Genomic DNA, 20,070 nt, shown 5'->3' on the forward strand with positions numbered 1-20,070 from the left:
TAGCACAAGAAGAGAAGCAGGGAGAACTAGGAGGGGACTATTGCCTTGGGGGCACCCCTGGCCTAAACCCAGGCCATAGCTGTGAAGATGGAAAAAACTGGAGGAACTAGAGAGTTACTTAAAAATGTGGACTTGACAAGTAGAATGACATCAAAGGCAACAAGGAAGACAGAATCAAGAGTTGTTCCAAGTTTCTGCCTTGGGCAACTGAATGGATGGGAGCCATTCACAAAGATGGGAAATTCAGGAAAAGCAGCAGATTCAAGAATGGGTCTGAAAGAAGATAATTAATTCCATTTTGACTATGTTGAGGTCCTCATGCAACATACAAATCTATAGGAGGATCATTATGGAAGAATAATTCACATGAGTTATTCTAATCACCCAGTTGCCCCAATATATTTTTCCCCTAATATGTTTTATTTTATTTTTAGTAAATGAGTTTTCTTCTGCTTCAGAGTGTACCTTCTCAGCAGGAAGCAAGCTTTTATGGACTTTTCTTTTTTGTTTTTTTAAAATATTTTATTTATTTATTTGAGAGAGAGAAAGCACAAGCAGGGGGAGTGACAGAGAGGGAAAAGCAGGCTGCTAAGCAGGAGCCTGATGCAGGGCTAAATCTCAGGCTTCCGGATCATGACCTGAGCGGAAGGTAGACACCCAACTGACTGAGCTACCCAGGCACCCCCTCCTTTGATTCACAAGGTTTTTATATGTATGCACCTTTTCAATAGAACTTTTTCATCTAGTAATCCACAACTATTAAGATATTAATAGGGCATTTCAGGGGTAGCAGTTTAGCGCCGCCTTCAGCCCAGGGTGTGATCCTGGAGACCTGGGATCAAGTCCCACATTAGGCCCTCTGCATGGAGCCTGCTTCTCCCTCTGCCTGTGTCTCTGCCTCTCTCTCTCTCATGAATTAAAAAAAAAAAAAAAAAAAAAAACATTAATAGGGCAAAAAATAAGTTTCTTCATTAGTATGAACTTATGTTAAGCTTAAGAGAGATACAGATGGTTACGTATAGAAGTACTATAGATATGTTTATATACATAATATAGAAAATGTTATATCATAGTATTTCTTAATACACACATGTATTTCTTTGCTCTATCAGCAATGACATCCCAGCAGCAATGAGCACATGTACAGCCCACATCTTAGTTTCTAATACTGTTTCCCAATAAAAGGAATTGTGTGGGTTTCCTTAGAGAATTGGCAGATCCAAAGACTGGTATAGAAAATATACAAGATAAGCCTGAAGGGGCTCCTGGCTGGCTCAGTCAATAGAGTGTGTGACTCGAGTTTGAGTCCCATGCTGGGTGTAGAGATTACTTAAAAAGAGGAAGAAGAAGAAGAAGAAGAAGAAGAAGAAGAAGAAGAAGAAGAAGAAGAAGAAGAAGAAGAAGAAGAAGAAGAAGGAGGAGGAGGAGGAGGAGGAGGAGGAGGAGGAGGAGGAGGAGGAGGGGAGGAGGAGGGGAGGAGGAGGAGGAGGAGGAGGAGGAGGAGGAGGAGGAGGAGGAGGAGGAAAACCTAGAGCACCTTACAATGACAGAAAGTAAGGAAGTACTCCAAAAACAAAAACTACCCTACATTGATAAGGACATTTGGGAGCCAAATGAAAGAGCTTTCAAGGTCAAAGCTGGAATAATTTGATCAACAAAATAAAGTAGTATTAGATTCTAATACAAAGTAAAAAAAGTCATGATTCCATACTGACATAAATAATTGAATAAATTAATAAAGGGGGGGTGACACAAATATCTCTTACAGAAGACTTCTAAGTTATCTATATAAATAACTCCACCCTCAAGAAGATGGAGGTTAATTCCCCACTCTTTAAGTGTGGCCAGCTTATAGTGACTTCTTTTCAAAGAGATTATAGAAAGGACGTAGGGGGAGAGAGAGTCACTTTACAGTGGAGAACCTAACAAACACTACTTTATCCAGGTGACCAAGGTCAATACTGTATCAACAATGATAAGTCATACTGATACTGTGTATCCTTGATATGATAAAAATAGCTCTTGACCTGTATGGTTTTCCTCCCCCCAAAAAGCATAACACTAGTCTGAGAAAAATCAGATAAATTCCAATTCAGAAGCATCCTACAAAATATTTAACCAGGATTCCCTCAAAAATGTCAAGGTCATCAAAAACAAAAGAAGTCTGAGAAACTGTCACAGCCAAGAAGAGCCTAAGGAAACAAGAAATGTAATGTGGTATCCTGGAACAGAAAACTAACATCTAGTAAAAACTAAGGAAATCTGAACAAACCGTTGACTTTAGGTAATAATAACGTATCAATATATTTTTTAAAGATTTTATTTATTTATTCATGAGAAAGAGAGAGAGAGAGAGGCAGAGACACAGGCAGAGGGAGAAGCAGGCTCCATGCAGGGATCCCAACGCGGGACTCGATCCCAGTCTCCAGGATCATGCCCTGGGCTGAAGGCGGCACTAAACCGCGCTAAGCCACTGAGGCTGCCCTCAATATTGGTTTGTTTGTTTGTTTGTTTGTTTGTTTGTTTGTTTTTAATGCGGCAAGTATACCATAGAAATTTTAGGTGCCAATAGGAAAAACAGGCTATACGGTATATGGTCACTCTTCCATACTATCCTCTCAGTTTTTCTGTGAATCAAAAACTGTTCTAAAAATAAAATGTATTGTTTAAAAAGTCCCTTGCTTCCATCAGAACCTTGTTTCCGATGAGTCTTTCTAGAAATACTCTATTTTTTATTTTTTTTTAAGTACTCTGTTTATATAAGGAGATATTGTCAATTCACCCCTCACTATTCTTTCTCTACTCTGCTCTGTGCCCTGAGGACTGACCGTATGAGCAAATGAACAAACTGTCTGGCTCCTTAGCTGTCTGGCTTCTTCCAGTAGATTTTGGGCAATGGAGAAAGAAGTGGTGGGGAAGATCCAACCAGCAAAAGATGAGAGGTAAGGAAGCGGAGAAATCTGGATATTTATTCCCCAAGCTTCTTCCTTGTTGGCCTGCTTCCATTCCTTTATTAAGGGCCACAGTTCCTGCTGGGCAGCTGGCCCTCTCCTACCCTCAGGGTTGTGGTAAGAGCTCCCACCTCCTCTTCCCTCAGGCTAGAAATGCTGGCAGCTGTCTTCTCAGACAGGAGACAGCTGACAGCTCCCGTCAGCTAGCCCTTGGGTGCTTCACCACTGCCTTGTTGATTTTCCATGACCTGCCCACACTTCTATAAACAGTCCCTTTATTAACTGTCTTTCAGGTCTTATGCTTTGTTGCTTGGACTCTGACTAATATACACAAATGTATATTCCTTTCCTTGATATGACTATGAGCATGCTATACACACTTCCTTCACCTTGCCTTTTTTTTTTTTTCATCTATTAATCATTTCGGGTTCCCTTCCATGTTCATGTCTATCTATCAACTTTATTAGTACCCCCTACTATCTATTGTCCGTGCATATCACACTTTAAAATATTATATCCAAAGAGAGGAGTTAGGGCAGCCCCGGTGGCGCAGCGGTTTAGTGCCGCCTGCAGCCCAGGACGTGATCCTGGAGACCCTGGATCAAGTCCCACATCGGGCTCTCTGCATGGAGCCTGCTTCTACCTCTGCCTGTGCCTCTGCCTCTCATTCTCTCTGTGTCTCTATGAATAAATAAATAAAAAATCTTAAAAAAACAACAACAACAACAACAACAAAGAGAGGAGTTAAACACTGAAACCTAGCAGAGGGACCATGAATGAAGCCTAGGATGAATGGAGAAGATAGGACTAGAAATTCAAGATATAGTGGTGAGAGGAACCGACAAGGCCAAAGCTCTCCAGAGGTAAGCTCTTTCTCCAGAAGAAGGTGGAATTTAAAAAAGGTCAGCTTTGGAGTCAAACTGCTTGGGTTCACATTCCAGGTCAGCCAAACTGTGTGATCTTGGGCAAATTACTTAACCTTTCTTTTTTTTTTTTTTCATAATCGATTTTATTAGATAATTTTGTATCCATCAGCTTTGTTCAACTCTTTTTTTTAAATTTTTCTTGTTTATGATAGAGAGAGAGAGAGAGAGAGAGAGAGGCAGAGACATAGGCAGAGGGAGAAGCAGGCTCCATGCACTGGGAGCCCTACGTGGGACTCGATCCCGGGTCTCCAGGATCGTACCCTGGGCCAAAGGCAGGCGCTAAACGCTGCACCACCCAGGGATCCCTTACTTAACCTTTCTATGTGTACTTCCTCATCTGTAAAATGGGAATAACAATATCCACCTTAAGGAAATTCTTCTGCTCAAAAGCAGTTCAGTTTTCAAGTCATACCACACTGGGTAATACGGCACATTCAGTGGAAATAATGCCATAAATTTCCACCCTGTTCTCAGTCCTTTTTTTTTTTTTTTAAAAAGATTTTATTTATTTATTCATTATATATATATATATATATATATATATATATATATATATATATATAGAGAGAGAGAGAGAGAGAGAGAGAGAGAGAGAGAGGCAGAGACACAGGCAGAGGGAGAAGCAGGCTCCATGCAGGGAGCCCGATGTGGTACTGGGTCCCAGGACTCCAGGATCACACCCTGGGCCAAAGGCAGGCACTGAACCGCTGAGCCACCCAGGGATCCCCGTTCCCAGTCCTTTGATTCTTTGTCTTCAACCTCCCTCATCTTCCTTCTCTGCTCATCTTACCAATCTGTCCCTTTCTGTATGATAGGCTTTCTCTCTCGATATTTAAGGCTTGCTTTTTAATGAAGAATTCGCAGATTCTAGGATTAATTGTGTTGTTACTAATTTGTAGTTCAATAGAGGGAGTATAAATAATTTTAAAAACCATTTTTTTAATAAAGCAAAGTAGCGATCAGCCAGCCAGAAAAAAAGAAAGGTAAACTGTCCCAGATAATATGCTGTTGTTTTCTACCAAAAGCAGTTAGAGTCATTGGCTGGATCAATGTCTGCTCAGATCTAACACGAGTTATCTTAACTACTGAGGAGAACCTACTGAGTGTAAGGCACCATCAGCCCCCCAAAAGTAAAGTTATTAGTCATACATGCAGTAATTAGAAACAATTGAATAAATTCTAAATACTAAATTTTTTCCCTTTTATACGTGTCATTTAAAAACACAGCTACCAGCACAACTATTCAGAAAATAGTTCTCCAAAGAGTTCAAGGTATTTTATTTTATTTAAATTCAACTAATTAACATATATTGTATTATTAGTTTCAGAGGTGGAGTTTAGTGACTCATCAGTTGCGTAATAACACCCAGTGCTCATCCCATCAGGTACCCTCCTTAATGCCTGTCACCCTGTTACCCTCATCCCCCCAAGAGGTCAAAGTATTCGAGATTTTTTTTTTCCTAGCCACCTGAATCCAAGGATCATCTGCATCTTACAGAAGAAAAGAGGTCTTTCATTCTCCTTTATGACCTCTCAAGGGCTTGGCGCTGGCCCTTTTATCTGGCCTTGTCGGTTCCTCCCCTCCCAAAATGCCTGTGTGTAATTGCTGCATACTACTGCAGAGGGCTCCCAGTTTGCTATCTCTAGATCTGACTTTCCTGGGTTACAGCCACCTGCCTTCATTTTCATTTCCCAAGCATAGCCTGCTCTTTCCTGACTCAGGGTTTTGCATCTGCTGTTCCTTTTCCAGGAAGGCTGTCTCCTCATCTTTCAGATCTCTCTTCCGATGACATCACCTCGTTTAAAGCAGTCCTCCCCCACTCTCTGCGTTGTGCATTTTCCCCATCAGCAATTCCACGTGACATCATTCTGTTTATTTCTCCCATAGATTTCATCACAACTAGAATATTATCTGATTTATGTATTTGCTTATAGTTACTGTTCCCCCATGGGAGTAGAAATTCTTTGGTGCCAGGAACTTTATCAGACCTGCTCACTGTATCCCTAACACTTAGGATGGGGTCCGACACATGTAGGGGGAGTTCAATAAATACTCACCAAATGAATGAATAAATGGATGGGTAGATGAATGAGTGAATGGAATACCTAAACATCCTACTCAACAACACGCCACATTCCTTAATTTTCTCTTTTCTCTCTCTACTGAGAAACCACAGGACAAAATGTGCAAGGATAACTTTAAAATTTCATACTATTGAGGGACAAATTTCCAACATGTCAAATTTGGACTCATATTAAAGAATGTGGTTCTTCCTTTACTATCTGAGACATTATAGAATTATATAAAAAAACATTTTTAGTGACACTGAAAGTTGTTTTATTATTTTTTTAATATTTATTTATTTATTCATGAGAGACACAGAAAGAGAGAGAGAGGCAGAGACGAGAGAGAGAGAGAGAGAGAGAGAGAGAGAGGGAGAGAGGCAGAGACATAGGCAGAGGGAGAAGCAGGCTCCTCGCAGGGAGCCTGATGTGGGACTGGATCCTGGATACCAGGATCACAACTGCACCAGAAGGCAGCCACCCAACTGCTGAGCCACCCAGGTGTCCCTGAAAGTTGTTTTAAATTAGAATGCATGGCCACACAGTCTTAGAAAGAATTATTTTTTTTTAAAGCGTGGATTCTCAGTTTTTTAGTTTCATTCCTATCTAACAATTTCTCAAGATTACCTCATTAAAGATCAACCAATCAATAATGTCACAAGTATTTCTTCATTTCCTATTACATCATCATGATTTGCCAAGGTACTGTGTAGAGATACAAAAGAAGACTACAGATAGGAAACAAACAAAAAAAAGACAAGCAGGAAATAATCAAAGTTTAACAGTGATTATCTGGAGCAATATGAAAGGAAGTGATTGCTCTTTTCTATTTTAATATATTTTTAACTTGTCCACTTATAGGCATTTAGTTGTATAAAAGACATATCCATATGATTTTTGTCTTCAAGCAGCATATCTTGTATCTGGAGAGGGGGAAAAAGTAACAATCAGGGAACAAATGTAGAATTATTGAATATGAAATTGTATGGTTATTGAAAGGAAGCTCAATCAGTTGTTCAGAGGAGAGATCATAAAGGTGAGTGAAAGTTCTCTTTACATATAAATATGGCAGAAATTTAGCATCTATTGTCGAGAAAGTCAACAAGCAAAATGAAAATAAGTGCTCAGGATTAGACTTGATTTTCCCAGCGAAAATGGCCACTTTCCCAGGCAGCTGATTTTTTCAGACTTTCTACTGATCACCAACACCAGCCTGAGATGTGAACAGTGTTTCTCTTTGCAATGTGAACAACAGTGAGTTCCAAACACTGCCTCCAAACAGAAGTGACTCAATTCAATTCTACAGAAAAAAATAATAAATGAGCTACACACATTACAATTCAAAAGTAGAAGATGATAAACATCAAAATTGAGGTTTCTCCTGAAACCAGATTTTGGGACATTATTTGCACATTTCCAGTAGTTTGCACTTATTCTGATTAGAGAATTTAAAAATTGAAGAGAAGAAAGTAAGAATTTACATCATAAATTTGCCCTCTGGACCAGAAAAAGTAAAAAACTGCAAAAAAAAAAAAAAGGGCAAAAAAAGTTCTACTCTTTGAACTACAGGATACAATCAATTATAAGATGAGTCCTAATAAAATGTGAAAAATGTGCATTTAAGAATCAGCAATGTAAAATAATGTATACATTTTGTGACTATTTGATGAATGTCTGCTGCACCCAGTTATGAGACCAGTTTCTATGCTTCTTTTTTTGTTCATCATTATATCCATGGACGGCACTAATCAATTCTTAATAAATCCTTGAATGAACAAATGAATGAATGAATGAACGGGTATGTAGCTCTAATAGTGAGTATGTAGCTCTAATAGTTTGTCTTACACTTCAAATACCTAAATGGTAAATAAGAAATGCATTTTATTTTATTTTTAAATATTTTATTTATTTATTCATGAGAGACACATAGAGAGGCAGAGACACAGGCAGAGGGAGAAGCAGCCTCCCTGTGGGGAGCCCGACATGGGACTCCATCCCAGCTCTCCAGGATGAGGCCCTGGGCTGAGGGCGGCGCTAAACCACTGAGCCACCCGGGCTGCCCAAGAAATGCATTTTAAATCAGCATTAACTACTAAATAAGTGCTGGAAAGTAGCAATAACATTGTCTAACATTTATTTTGAGGTGACGCATTATCTCTTTGGAAAGAAGTCCTGGAAATGATTAAATTCTGATAAATAAGAACCACCCACCTCTGTGTAAACCAGGTGAAGCTTGGTTGGTAAAGCCTAAATGAGTTATTTGAGGTGTTTAATATAACAAGTAAATTGACAGGGAGAGCAAGCTGTGATCACATCCTACTCCTCACTGTTTAAAAGACAACCAAATTCAGACCTATGAGAAAAGCAATCCTCTACTTTTATAGAAACCTGTAAGGGAGATGCCATTCTGTCCATGCACCATTTCTTTCTTTCTTAGAAAAGACATTTAAAAGGAACCTGGGTGGCTCACTTGTTGGAGCCAAGGGCTCTTGATTTTGGCTCAGGTCATGATCTTGGGGTCCTGGGATCAAGTCTCCTCTACCCCCACTCTGTGCTCAGTGGGGAGTTTACTTAAGGAGTCTCCCTCTGCCTCTCTCCCCCACCACACTGCTCTTGCTCCCTCACTCTGTCTCTCAAATAAATGAATACATCCCTTTGTACACAACCTGCTTCTGTTTTGGGGTTTCACAGGTAGCAGAGCAGATTCCCTTGCTGCGATCTATTAAAAGTCACCTCTCAACACATGGGTTTGTAAAAAAAAAAAAAAAAGAAAAAGGTAAGAAAAAAAAATGAAAAAAAATCTTTAAAAAAAAGGAAAAGGCATTTAACAGAAGAAAACAATGTCTTTAAGTACAGGCAGCACTTACTACAGTGTGATGATTATTAAACCAAATTCTTATATAGAAAGATGCGGTTCAAAGAATAATTCTATTCTCCGAGGGAAGCTACTTTGCCTTCTAGTGTAAGTTGATAGTCTATTCTCTCCTGTGTCCTTCTGACATCTCTACCCCACTCCTTATTTGTTTGATCACTACCACCACCACCAAACCACCACTAAGTTCCGATACGAGTGGTCCGCAGAGCTGACTGGCCCAGACTGCAAGTGTTCAAAAGAGCATGTAACAGGGAGCAGAAGTTTCAGAGTGGGATGTGGGTTATATCTGTATTTGCATAGAGCGTCCAAATAAACTAAGAATTGTGAGTCACCTAGATGAGCGACCATGGAACCAATTATATGAACTGATGATATGAAATCCCAGGCAGCCATTGACGAAAGGAAAAATCCCCATATACTCCCCTGGAAGATATGAGTGACATAGACTTAACTTTTTTTAAAAAGTTGTAGACCAATATATAATTTAAGTTTTCATTTTTTAAAGAAATATGTTTGGGGTATGAGTATATCTGCTTAGAAAACACTATAGAAGGTAATGATGGTTGAGGGAAGCATAGTACTTGCCTTCAAAAAGTTTTGCTCTCCCAAAAGAAGAAGTTTTGGTCTAGAGAGGGAGATAAGACTTGTATGAAAACAGAATCAGGATACCAAGGTAGATAGCAAAAGGCATCTTAAAAGAGAATCAGATAAGGGGCCAAGAGAATTCAGAAAAGGGACTAGATTAATGCTGCCTGAGAGCATCAAGGAATGTTCATGGAGGAGAGAGAGTTTTAAGGAGCTCGAAGCTAGGTGTGAGGGTGTATAGAATAGAAACATTCTGAATTAATTTTAAGACAAATATTTGCCTCTATTTCAGTGTAGTTGAGTTACACGTCCAACAATGTGTCACTTACAGAAAATGCCCGTGCACTGTATACACATATACTATACGATGCCTATACACCATACATATATGAATATATGTTTGGAGAGAGATGCTCCATTTATATTTATTTATTTTTAAAGATTTTATTTATTCATGAGAAAAAACACAGAGAGGGAGGCAGAGACACAGGCAGAGGGAGAAGCAGGCTCCCTGCAGGGAGCCCCATGTGAGACTCAATCCTAGAACCCCCGCAATCACGCCCTGAGCCAAAGGCAGCCGCTCAACCACTGAGCCACCCAGGTGCCCCAAGAAGTATATTTTAAATAACTACAGAACCTTAGAGGGCCTTCGAACCCCATCATAGGATGTTTAATAGCATCCCTGGCCTTCATCCACTAGTTTTCAATAGCATACCATCAGGCGTGACAACAAAAATGTCCTAGACATTACCAAATGCCCTGAGGGGCAAGATAGCCCTTAGTTAAGAACCAATGGTATACACAGTTGACTCTGGAACAACATGGGTGTTATAGGTTCCAAACCCTGTGGAGTTGAAAATCCTCCAGTAAGCTGGAGGATTCTTCAGAAACTTGGCTACGAACAGCCTACTTTTTTTTTTTTTTAAGATTTTATTTCTTTATTCATGAGAGACACAGAGAGAAGGGCAGAGACACAGGCAGAGGGAAAAGCAGGCTCCACGCAGGGAGTCCAACATGGGACTCCATCCCGGGTCCCCAGGATCAAGCCCTGGGCCAAAGGTGGTGCTAAACCTCTGAGCCACCCGGGGTTCCCCAAACAGCCTACTCTTTTTTTTTTTTTTTAAGATTTTATTTATTTATTTATTAGAGACAGAGAGAGAGAGAGAGAGAGAGGCAGAGACACAGGCAGAAGGAGAAGCAGGCTCCGCAGGGAGCCCGACGTGGGACTCGATTCAGGGTCTTCAGGATCATGCCCTGGGCTGAAGGCGGCGCTAAACCGCTGAGCCACCCGGGCTGCCCCAAACAGCCTACTCTTGATTGGAAGCCTTAGCCGTAGGTAACACCATCAGTCAATATTATCTGTGACTTACTTACGTATTATACACTGTATTCTTACAAGAAGGTAAAGGAAAATGTTAAGAAAATCATAAGAGACAACACATTTACAGTATTGTACTGTACTCGTGAGAAAATTTCCACATATAGGTGGGTGGTCCTGTGTAGTTCAAAGCCGTGTTGTTCAAGGGTCAACTGTACAAGCAAATCCTCCCCTGTGAGTGGATAAGGATTCTCAAGTTCATGATCTTGATTTTTATTTTTTGGGTCCCTTCAACGGTTCTTCGTTTAAAGTGTATTCGTTTTACTTATTTGAAGTTATCTCTACACTCAACAGCTTAGGGCTTGAATTCAGGACCCCGAGATTAAGTAAGAGTCGCATGCTCTTTCAACTGAGTCAGCCAGGCACTCCTTAACCCTATTTAAGAATCAAGTAAGTTTTTTGTGCATCTGTTGAAAGCTGTTGACTCGTTTATCAGAAAAATGCACATGGTCACACCGTGTGGAATACAATTACGGGGAATTTACACTAGGGTTCTCCCCAGAGGAGTTCTGTTTCCTGGAGTTTAAAGAATTGTCTTGGTCTGCATTTTCCAGCTAAGCAACTGCAGGCTGTGCCCAGAAGGTCCACAGTCTCTTTTGCAGTCGCTTGGGTATTTACTTCGGAGCACTGACAATCAGGATAGTCTTCCCGTTTACCAAGCTACGAAGCTCTCCCATCCTTCATCTTCACCTGCGTCAGTCAGTTTTAGCGAATCCATCCCAGCAGGATCTGAACCCTGCTGCGGTAGGACAGATCCCACTCCCCCCACTGCCTGCCAGTCTCCATCCCTGTCCAGTCCCGCGATCCCTTCCTTAGTTGCCCAGATGACTGAGAAGGAAGATAGAACCAGAGAGTCAGCAGGGGTAGGAAAGGGAGGCCCTTGGTTTTTTTTTTTTTTTTTTTTTTTTTAAGATTTTATTTATTCATGAGAAACAGAGAGAGAGAGAGAGAGAGAGAGAGGAGAGAGAGAGAGAGAGGCAGAGACACAGGCCGAGGGAGCAGCGGGGTCCAAGCAGGGAGCCCGACGCGGGCCTCGATCCCGGGACCCGGGGTCACGCCCTGGGCCGGGGGCAGATGCTGCAGCGCTGAGCATCCCGAGCCCCTCGGTTTCGGCCGTGAGAGGCGGCACACAGGCCCGCAGAAGTGCGGCCACAACGAGCCCAGAGTCCCGGAGTAAACCCTCGAGTCCCCGCAGCCCCCCCCCCCCCCCCCAGCGCCGCCCGCCGCCTCGGGACCGCGCCGCCTGGGAGCAGGGGGGCCGCCGCGGTCGCTCCCGGCCCGAGCCCCCCGCGCCCCGACCTGGCCCGCGCCCCCGGCCTCCGCGCTCCGGGAAGGGGAAGCGTGCGGGAGGGGAAGGGCGGCGGCCTCCGCGGCCCTCTTTCCGACTCAGGTGTCTCTGTTGCTCCATAAATAAAACGTGTCCGGGCCCCGTGCGACGCTATAAAGGCGGCGGCGCGGCGGCCCGGGGCACTCCCGGCGGGCCCGCGGCCGGAACAGGTGAGCGGCCCGACCGCCGCCCCGCCCCGCCCCGCCCCGCCCCGCCCCGCTGCCCCGGGAGCCCCGCTGCCCCGGGAGCCCCGCCAGCGGCCGGCCCTGCGCGGGGTCGGGCGGGAGGGCAGGCCCCGCGGCCTCGTCTGCGGGGTCGGGGGGCGGGGGGCGGGGGGCCGGCGCCAGGGCACTGCACCTGCCCCGACGCGGCCCCCGGCGGGACGGCGACCGCCGCTGGAATTTGCCTGGGGACCCGGGGACCGGGGCCTGACGTCTCCACGCCCAGCCCGGGGGCCGGAGCTGCGCCCTGGGTCGGCGCCGCGCGAGAGGAGCGCGGGCTCCCGCCGGGCTTTGGGGGAGATTTCAGGACGCGGACAGCGCCCCGGCGGCCGGCGGGCGGGGGCTGGGTCGAGCCCCGGAGCCCCCGGAGCCCCCGGACCCCGGGCGGGGCGGCAGGTGCGGGCGGCGGGACCCCGGGACCTCGGGGCAGCAGGTGCGGGCGACGGGACCGCGGGACCCCGGGGCAGCAGGTGCGGGCGACGGGACCCCGGGACCCCGGGGCAGCAGGTGCGGGCGACGGGTGCGGGCGACGGGCCAGCAGGTGCGGGCGGCGGGACCCCGGGACCCCGGCAGGGTAGCAGGTGCGGGCGACGGGACCGCGGGACCCCGGGGCAGCAGGTGCGGGCGACGGGACCCCGGGACCCCGGCAGGGCAGCAGGTGCGGGCGACGGGTGCGGGCGACGGGCCAGCAGGTGCGGGCGGCGGGACCCCGGGACCTCGGGACCCCGGGCAGGGCGGCAGGTGCGGGCGGCGGGACCCCGGGACCCCGGCAGGGCAGCAGGTGCGGGCGACGGGACCCCGGGACCCCGGGGCAGCAGGTGCGGGCGACGGGACCGCGGGACCCCGGGGCAGCAGGTGCGGGCGACGGGACCCCGGGACCCCGGGGCAGCAGGTGCGGGCGACGGGACCCCGGGACCCCGGCAGGGTAGCAGGTGCGGGCGACGGGACCCCGGGACCCCGGGGCAGCAGGTGCGGGCGACGGGGCCGAGAGCAGCAGGTGCGCGGCCGGGCCCCGGGCTGGGCGGCCGCAGGGGCGCCGGGCGGCGGCTGACGCGCGGTCCCCTGCTCCCCGCCGGGCCGCTCCTTCCCGGCCCCGCGGCGCCCCCGCCTCCGCAGGTCATGGACGCGCCGCGCAGCCGGCTGGAGCCGCCCCCGCTCCCGGAGTACAGCTGCAGCTACGTGGTGTCGCGGCCGGTGTTCAGCGAGCTCGCCTTCCAGCAGCAGCACGAGCGGCGCCTGCAGGAGCGCAAGACGCTGCGGGAGAGCCTGGCCCGCGGCTGCAGGTAGCGCGGCCGGGGCGCGGGGGGCGTCGCCAGCCTGCCGGGCCGCCGGCCTTCCCGCTCGCCGGGTGGCTCCACCGTTCTCCGCCCCGGGAGGCGCCCCGGGAGGCGCGGGCTGCGGGCTGGGACCCAGCGGCGCCCAGTGTACGCCCAGGCTCGGGCCTCCCTGGGGCAGCGGGACCCCCAGGGAGCCCTGCGTCCTCCCCAGCCGCCAACGGGCCACCTGTGCCCAGCTACCACGACAGGAGCTAGACAACTGTCACCTGCTGCCAGATTTTCTTTGGTTTTAAGAATCTTTTTTTTTTTTTTTTAAGATTTCATTTATTATTTATGAGAGACATAGGGAGAGAGAGGCAGAGACACAGGCAGAGGGAGAAGCAGGCTCCCTGCAGGGAGCCCAACATGGGACTCGATCCCGGGACTCCAGGATCACACCCCGGGCTGCAGGCAGGCGCTCAACCGCTGAGCCACGGGGGGCCCAAAGAATCTTTTATTATAGGACATAAGTATATACACAAGTAGACGTAGTAGTATAATGAAACCCTCTCCATGTTTTTTTTTTTTTAATTATTTATGATAGTCATACAGAGAGAGAGAGGCAGAGACATAGGCAGAGGGAGAAGCAGGCTCCGTGCACCGGGAGCCCGATGTGGGATTCGATCCCGGGACCAGGATCGCGCCCTGGGCCAAAGGCAGGCGCCAAACCGCTGCGCCACCCAGGGATCCCCCTCTCCATGTTTTTACCCATCACTCCGCTTCAACGACCAAGTCTATCTCTCTCCACCCACTTGTCCTCATTCTATTTTTTAAAAAAGATTTTATTTATTTATGAGAGACACAGAGAGAGAGAGAGAGGCAGAGACACAGGCAGAGGGAGAAGCAGGTTCCCTGCAGGGAGGCCGACGTGGGACTCGATCCCTGGACTTTAGATCACACCCTGAGCTGAAGGCAGATGCTCAGCCGCTGAGCCACCCAGGCATCCCTACTTTTTTTTTTTTTAAAGCAAATCCTATATACCGTATCTTTTTTTTTAAGATTTTATTTTATTTATTCATGAGAGACACAGAGAGGGAGGCAGAGACATAGGCAGAGGGAGAAGAAGGCTCCAAGCCAGGAGCCTGATGCGGGACTCGATCCCGGGACCCCAGGATCACCCTGAGCTGAAGGCTGGAGCTAAACCGCTGAGCCACCCAGGCATCCCCTATAGCATATCTTTTTGTCTGTATATATTTCGGTATATGTGTCTAGGGACTCTTTAAAAAAAAAAAAAGCAGTTACCTTATCACACCTAAAAAATAATTCCTTAATATGAAAAAGTCAAAATTTCCAATTGTGTCATAATTTAAATAATCAGTTGAATGAGGATAATGCCCACCCCCTCTTAACATTTCTTCCCCTTTTATCTAAAGGGTGCTGAATTTAGAAAATACTAAATACTAAATAGCAAGGCGCAGCAAAGTGTACATTTATCATGTTAAGATTTTTGTATAAACTGGCTCCAAGCTTGTGTTGCCAAAATAAAGAGAGTGTGTTTATTTTTCTTTAAAGAAAAAAAAAAAAGGAGTAGGAGAAGGCGCCTGGGTTAGAAGTCTGAAAATTAATCTCCATTTAGAGACTCCACATTGATCGTTCTGTGGCTGGTCTAGAAAATGGGTCCTTGTGTGGGGATATTTTCTCAGAGGATTACAAAGGTGGGAGAGAGGGAGGCGACACTTAATCCTGTGTTTTCTACTGCAGGCATTTATAAGGGTAGATAGAGTTCTTGGCAAAAGCATGGCAAGCGCTTCAGCGTTGGTATTTGCCATGCAATTCTTATTCTTTTTCCAAACGGTTGTAAAGATCAGCCCAGTCCTGCTCAAAACTTTGTGCTTTGCAATTGGTCGTGCCCGAGATGGTATTGGAAACCCACTTTTCTTGCCTTTTGACAGTTGTTCAAGGAAGAGAGGCCTTGGTGTGCTGAAGACTCTCCTGCCCATCTTGGACTGGCTCCCCAAATACCGAATCAAGGAATGGCTGCTTAGCGACATCATCTCCGGAGTTAGTACTGGGCTAGTGGGCACGCTGCAAGGTAGGTGTTGGTGGATTGGCTTCCGAGGGATTGAGAGTCACAATCTCCAGCAGCTCCTGACTCCCAGGAGGCTGTACCAAATGTTTGCTTACCGTTCGAGATCTTCATCTTTCCTCTAGAGCCCCTTAGTGGACAGATTTGCCTCTTCTTTCCTCTTCCTTAGAGTTCTCCTCCTGGGAAACCCTTCATGGCTTCAGCGAGAGCCCTAGCATCTGAGCAGCGGCTTCCCAACCTTTATTGACCACAACTCACAGTAAGAAATAGATCTGCACACACTTACCTCAAGTTTTGTGAGATAATATTTACCCTCACTACAAGCGATATACTCTGATGGTTTCCGTTCTGTCCTATTCTATTCTGCTTATATTTTTTAAATGATGATTGCCGTCCATTAAATTATTTTGCATCCCACACTTGGGTCTTGACCTGTAATTTGAAGGTGGCTTAAGGGGAAGTGAAGGAAGTCTTTTAGCCTAGAGTGTTGTACATAGCATTTTTTTCTGTCCTCCTTCCTTTTTTTAATCCACCCTCTTATTTTAATCTCTGGCAAAATGTCTTAACAGAGGTGTTTTGTTTTAAACAGGCTTTATATTTCCATGAACATCTTAGAAATCTGTTTGCATAGTTGGTGAAGAGCAGTATGAGCATTCTCCTCTGTCTCCCATCCCCATTGTCTTCCTTCTGCTATCCCTCCAACTCTACAAAGCCCCTGGACCATGAAAGCAGAAGTCTCATTTATTTATTGTAATTTTAGGGGCCATCTGATATGCTCCAGGCACTAGGTATGCTGACATGAATAAGATGTACCACCTGCTCTCAAGGAGCTCATGGTCCCGTGGGAAAGTGGGTAATGACAGTTCAACACAGGCAGGGGCAGGGGTTCAAGGCCTAGGAGGTGAGCCAGCTTAGAGGCTCACCACCCAGCCTTAGGGTTCTGGGAATGGCTTCCTGGAGGCCAAGTTGCCACAGTGGAGTTTCCGGGAAGGTTAAGTCTGAGATTGTCAAACGTTGGGAAGTAGAGTTGGGTGGGGATGTGGGTAGAAAGATGGCTTGAAAATGGACCATTTCAAAACTTAGTAGCAACAGTCGATGAGCAATGTCATGAGCCAGCCTTTGCCCATAGAGCTCTCAAGGTTACTCAGAGCAAGCCCAGTAGATTTCCACAGAGGAGGATGTTCTGTGGCCCCCAGTGTGCAGCTCCAGCCTGACCAACCGTGTTTTCAATCACAGAGGTGGACTGTGCAGCACATAAGTTCCATGATGCCACGTGCCCACGTGCACAGTGGACTCTTAAAAGCTGTGACGTAGCAACACCATGTGACTCCTGGGGGACAGGAACCATCGAACTGTGCTAGTGCCCGGCACAGAGACTGGCACAAAATAGATGGTCTCCTAAACATTTAGTGAAGAGGATTGATGATGAATCACCCTTATATGTGAAAAATGATATTTCAAGCTCTATCTTCCAAATTTTCATAGGCTGCCTAAGAATTAATCCTACTTTTAATTTGGTTTATTAAGTACCAGACACTGTGCTGAGGCTTTGGCCAATTATCTCATTTAATCTTCATGAAAACATTTATTAACCCCTTAGTTAGATAAATGAGAAATCCATTAAGCCTTTTTCTATCTCAGTAAAATCATCTTTGTAAGTCGAATTTCTGGGAGGTGAACCTGGTTCATTCCTGCATTCATTCACCCTTCATTCACTTAGTACTATTTGTAAACCAATTCTGTATGCCAGGCGTTCAGCGGTGAAGATTCAGTGGTTTATTGACAAGCACAGGTACTGACCTCATGGAGTTCCCTTATTTTTTTTTTTTTTATGGAGTTCCTTTTGAATGGTGGACATTAATTTAATTAAATTATTAAGTATATAAAGTGAAAAAATAATTACTGACTGTAATAGATGTAATCCATTGTGTCGGATTATGTACTCTGTACTAGGGATTATTTTGAGGAGGGAGTATTTATTTTAGATAGAATGGTCAAGGAAGGCCTTACTGAGGAAACAAAATGTAGTCAGAGGTCCAGAGGATAAAGAGACGCCATAGAAAGAGCAGAAGGGAGAGTGTTACCAGGGAAAGGCCCAAGGCCAAAAGGAGTTCAGTATTTTCAAGTGAGTTGTAAGAATTCTAGTGTGGGTGGGTGCAGTGGGTGGGGGGAGGGTGAACAGGAGATAAGGCTGGGCAGGGCTTGGGGCTAGGATGAGGCAGTGAGGCACTTGCTCTCAGAAGGCTTCCTTAAATGTTGTGCCTCGGGCCCTTGGCTTGCCTCACCCCACTCCCAGCCCCGAGGACAGGTGTGTCAGCTTAAACCAGCTCCAGCAGGAGATGGAGAGATCCGCAGAGATCTGACATATATTTTGGAGCAACAATCACTGGTGTCTCCTGATGGATTTTGCATGTAGATGAAAAATCCCAGATGGCTCCAAAGTTATTGGCTTGAGCAACCGGGTAGATGGTTATGTCCCTTATTAAAATGGCAACGGCTGGCTGAGGAGCAGGTTTGGGATGGAAAGTGAAGAGTTTCTTTTTGGACACGTGCGTGAGACCGCTAAGTGGAAATGCCAAATATAGAGCTTCTCTTGAGCTATCACAAGAGAAGGGGAGAGGTCTGAGCTAGGCAGAAAAATCAGGAAAGCATCCCTTTGTCGAGGTGATCTCTAAAGGAGTGGGAATGCCTGAGGAATTCCCTTTATTCTCTCCTTTACCCCGGGAGAAAGGGCAGATGGAAGAGAAGATGGCTGGACCATTCAGAGGTCAGGAAGATAAGAGGCGGAGGAGAAACATGAGGTGGCTCAGGAGGTTCCAGAGGAAGAGCAACTGGAGGGATGTGGGGTCAGAAGCCAAGAGACAAGGTTGCTTTAAAAGGATACAGGCCCCGTAGTGTCCTACTCTTGAGGGGAGAGTCTGAAGACACAACACAGAGCAGGCTTTTAAGATGGTTTGCGTGTGGGACACCTGGTGGCTCAGTCGGTGAAGCATCTGACTCGTGGTTTAGGCGCAGGTCCTGAGATCGAGCCCCACATCAGGCTCTGTGCCCAGTGCGGAGTCTGCTGGACAGTCTCTCCATCCCTCGGCCCCTCCCCCTGCTTGCACACATGCTCTCTCTCTCTCTCAAATAAATTTTAATTTTTTTTTTTTTTTAAAAAAAAGGTTTACTGTGAAGCAGAATAGAAAAATGGCTGTAGGGGATCCCTGGGTGGCGCAGCGGTTTAGCGCCTGCCTTTGGCCCAGGGCGCGATCCTGGAGACCAGGGATCGAATCCCATGTCGGGCTCCTGGTGCATGGAGCCTGCTTCTCCCTCTGCCTGTGTCTCTGCCTCTCTCTCTCACTATGTGCCTATCATAAATAAATAAAATAAAATAAATTAAAAAAAAAGAAAAATGGCTGTAAGCAGAGAGAGAGGTAGGGGATGGAGGTAGAATGAGGGAGGATTTCGTTTTCTTTCCATAGAAGAGAGAACCAGAACACGTGTGGGGACTGGTGGGGGCGTCCTTGTAGAGAGAAAGGCGTCTCTGGCCCAAGAGGTGGAGGAGAAACTAAAACGTGGTGTGAAGGGGGGATTGCAGATGGGGCTTGAGGACAGAAGTAGGGGGGTTGCTCCTTAAAGACAGGAGGATATTTCCCCCATTTTTAAAAGCAAAAAGACAGAACAAATGGTGCAAGGATAGAGGGGTTTGAAATTATGGTGGAAAGCAAATTGGGAACATCTCTTAGGGACTCTTGAGGTGGAGCCTAAGACTCATCTTGGAACCGGGTGGGTGTGCAGAAGGGGGAGGGGCAGCCTGAGAAAGTCCGGGAGGGGAGGTCTGAGCCACCAGGGCTCCCCAGTGCCCACCTGGGGCCTGACTCTCCCGCAAGGCCCGCAGGCCCCAGTGCACACTACCTGGTCCAGACCAGCTTCTCCAGCTGTTCAAGCGCTTGTCACCCCACGAGGTGGGTGTTCAGGTTCAGCCAGGCAGGGTTTCACCAGACAAGAAAAGGGAAGGGGGGAGAGAGTGAGGCAAGGGGGTTCCGAGAAGGTGAGAAAGTCCACCGGCAGGAGGCAAGAGGAGACAGGGGAGGCACCAAGAACAGGGAGGGAGCCAATCAGTCAATGGTTTAGAAACCTCATGGGAACAAAGAAATGTAGCAGCAAGGATTGCCCAGTAGGTCAACTGAAGGCTAGGAGGCAATGGTTTGAGAGAGGGAGGAGATTGCAGGGCAGGACCAGAGTCCCTAGTGGTGGCCAGCGAGGGCCACACCACACTCCCGGCTGGCCTGGCGCCTGATGGGTGGGCCAGTAACTCATCGGAGAGGGCAGGCTCAACTCCCCAGAAGCCATTTGTTGCTAAGGGTAATGGGATCTTTTTGACTTCTGTTATATATAAAAAAAGAAGTTACCACCAAG

At 46.7% G+C, this 20,070-nt stretch overlaps 1 protein-coding gene across 3 annotated transcripts in view; it reads left to right on the forward strand.

The window, feature by feature from the left end:
• The first annotated feature begins 12,218 nt into the window (after nucleotides 1-12,218).
• Nucleotides 12,219-20,070, forward strand: part of SLC26A4 (solute carrier family 26 member 4) — a 50,582-nt gene continuing 42,730 nt past the window's right edge. The window contains exons 1-3 of one of the 3 annotated variants that reach the window (XM_077864044.1): nucleotides 12,219-12,276; nucleotides 13,444-13,610; nucleotides 15,536-15,675. In XM_077864044.1, coding sequence (XP_077720170.1) covers nucleotides 13,447-13,610; nucleotides 15,536-15,675 — 304 coding nt within the window. In that variant the 5' untranslated portion in view covers nucleotides 12,219-12,276; nucleotides 13,444-13,446. Of the gene's footprint in view, nucleotides 12,277-13,443; nucleotides 13,611-15,535; nucleotides 15,676-15,838; nucleotides 15,929-20,070 lie in introns of those variants that run through there. The other 2 variants (XM_077864042.1, XM_077864043.1) reach the window with 2 other exon arrangements.

The sequence above is a fragment of the Canis aureus genome, chromosome 21, assembly GCF_053574225.1.
Source record: "Canis aureus isolate CA01 chromosome 21, VMU_Caureus_v.1.0, whole genome shotgun sequence".
Classification (NCBI taxonomy): domain Eukaryota; kingdom Metazoa; phylum Chordata; class Mammalia; order Carnivora; family Canidae; genus Canis; species Canis aureus.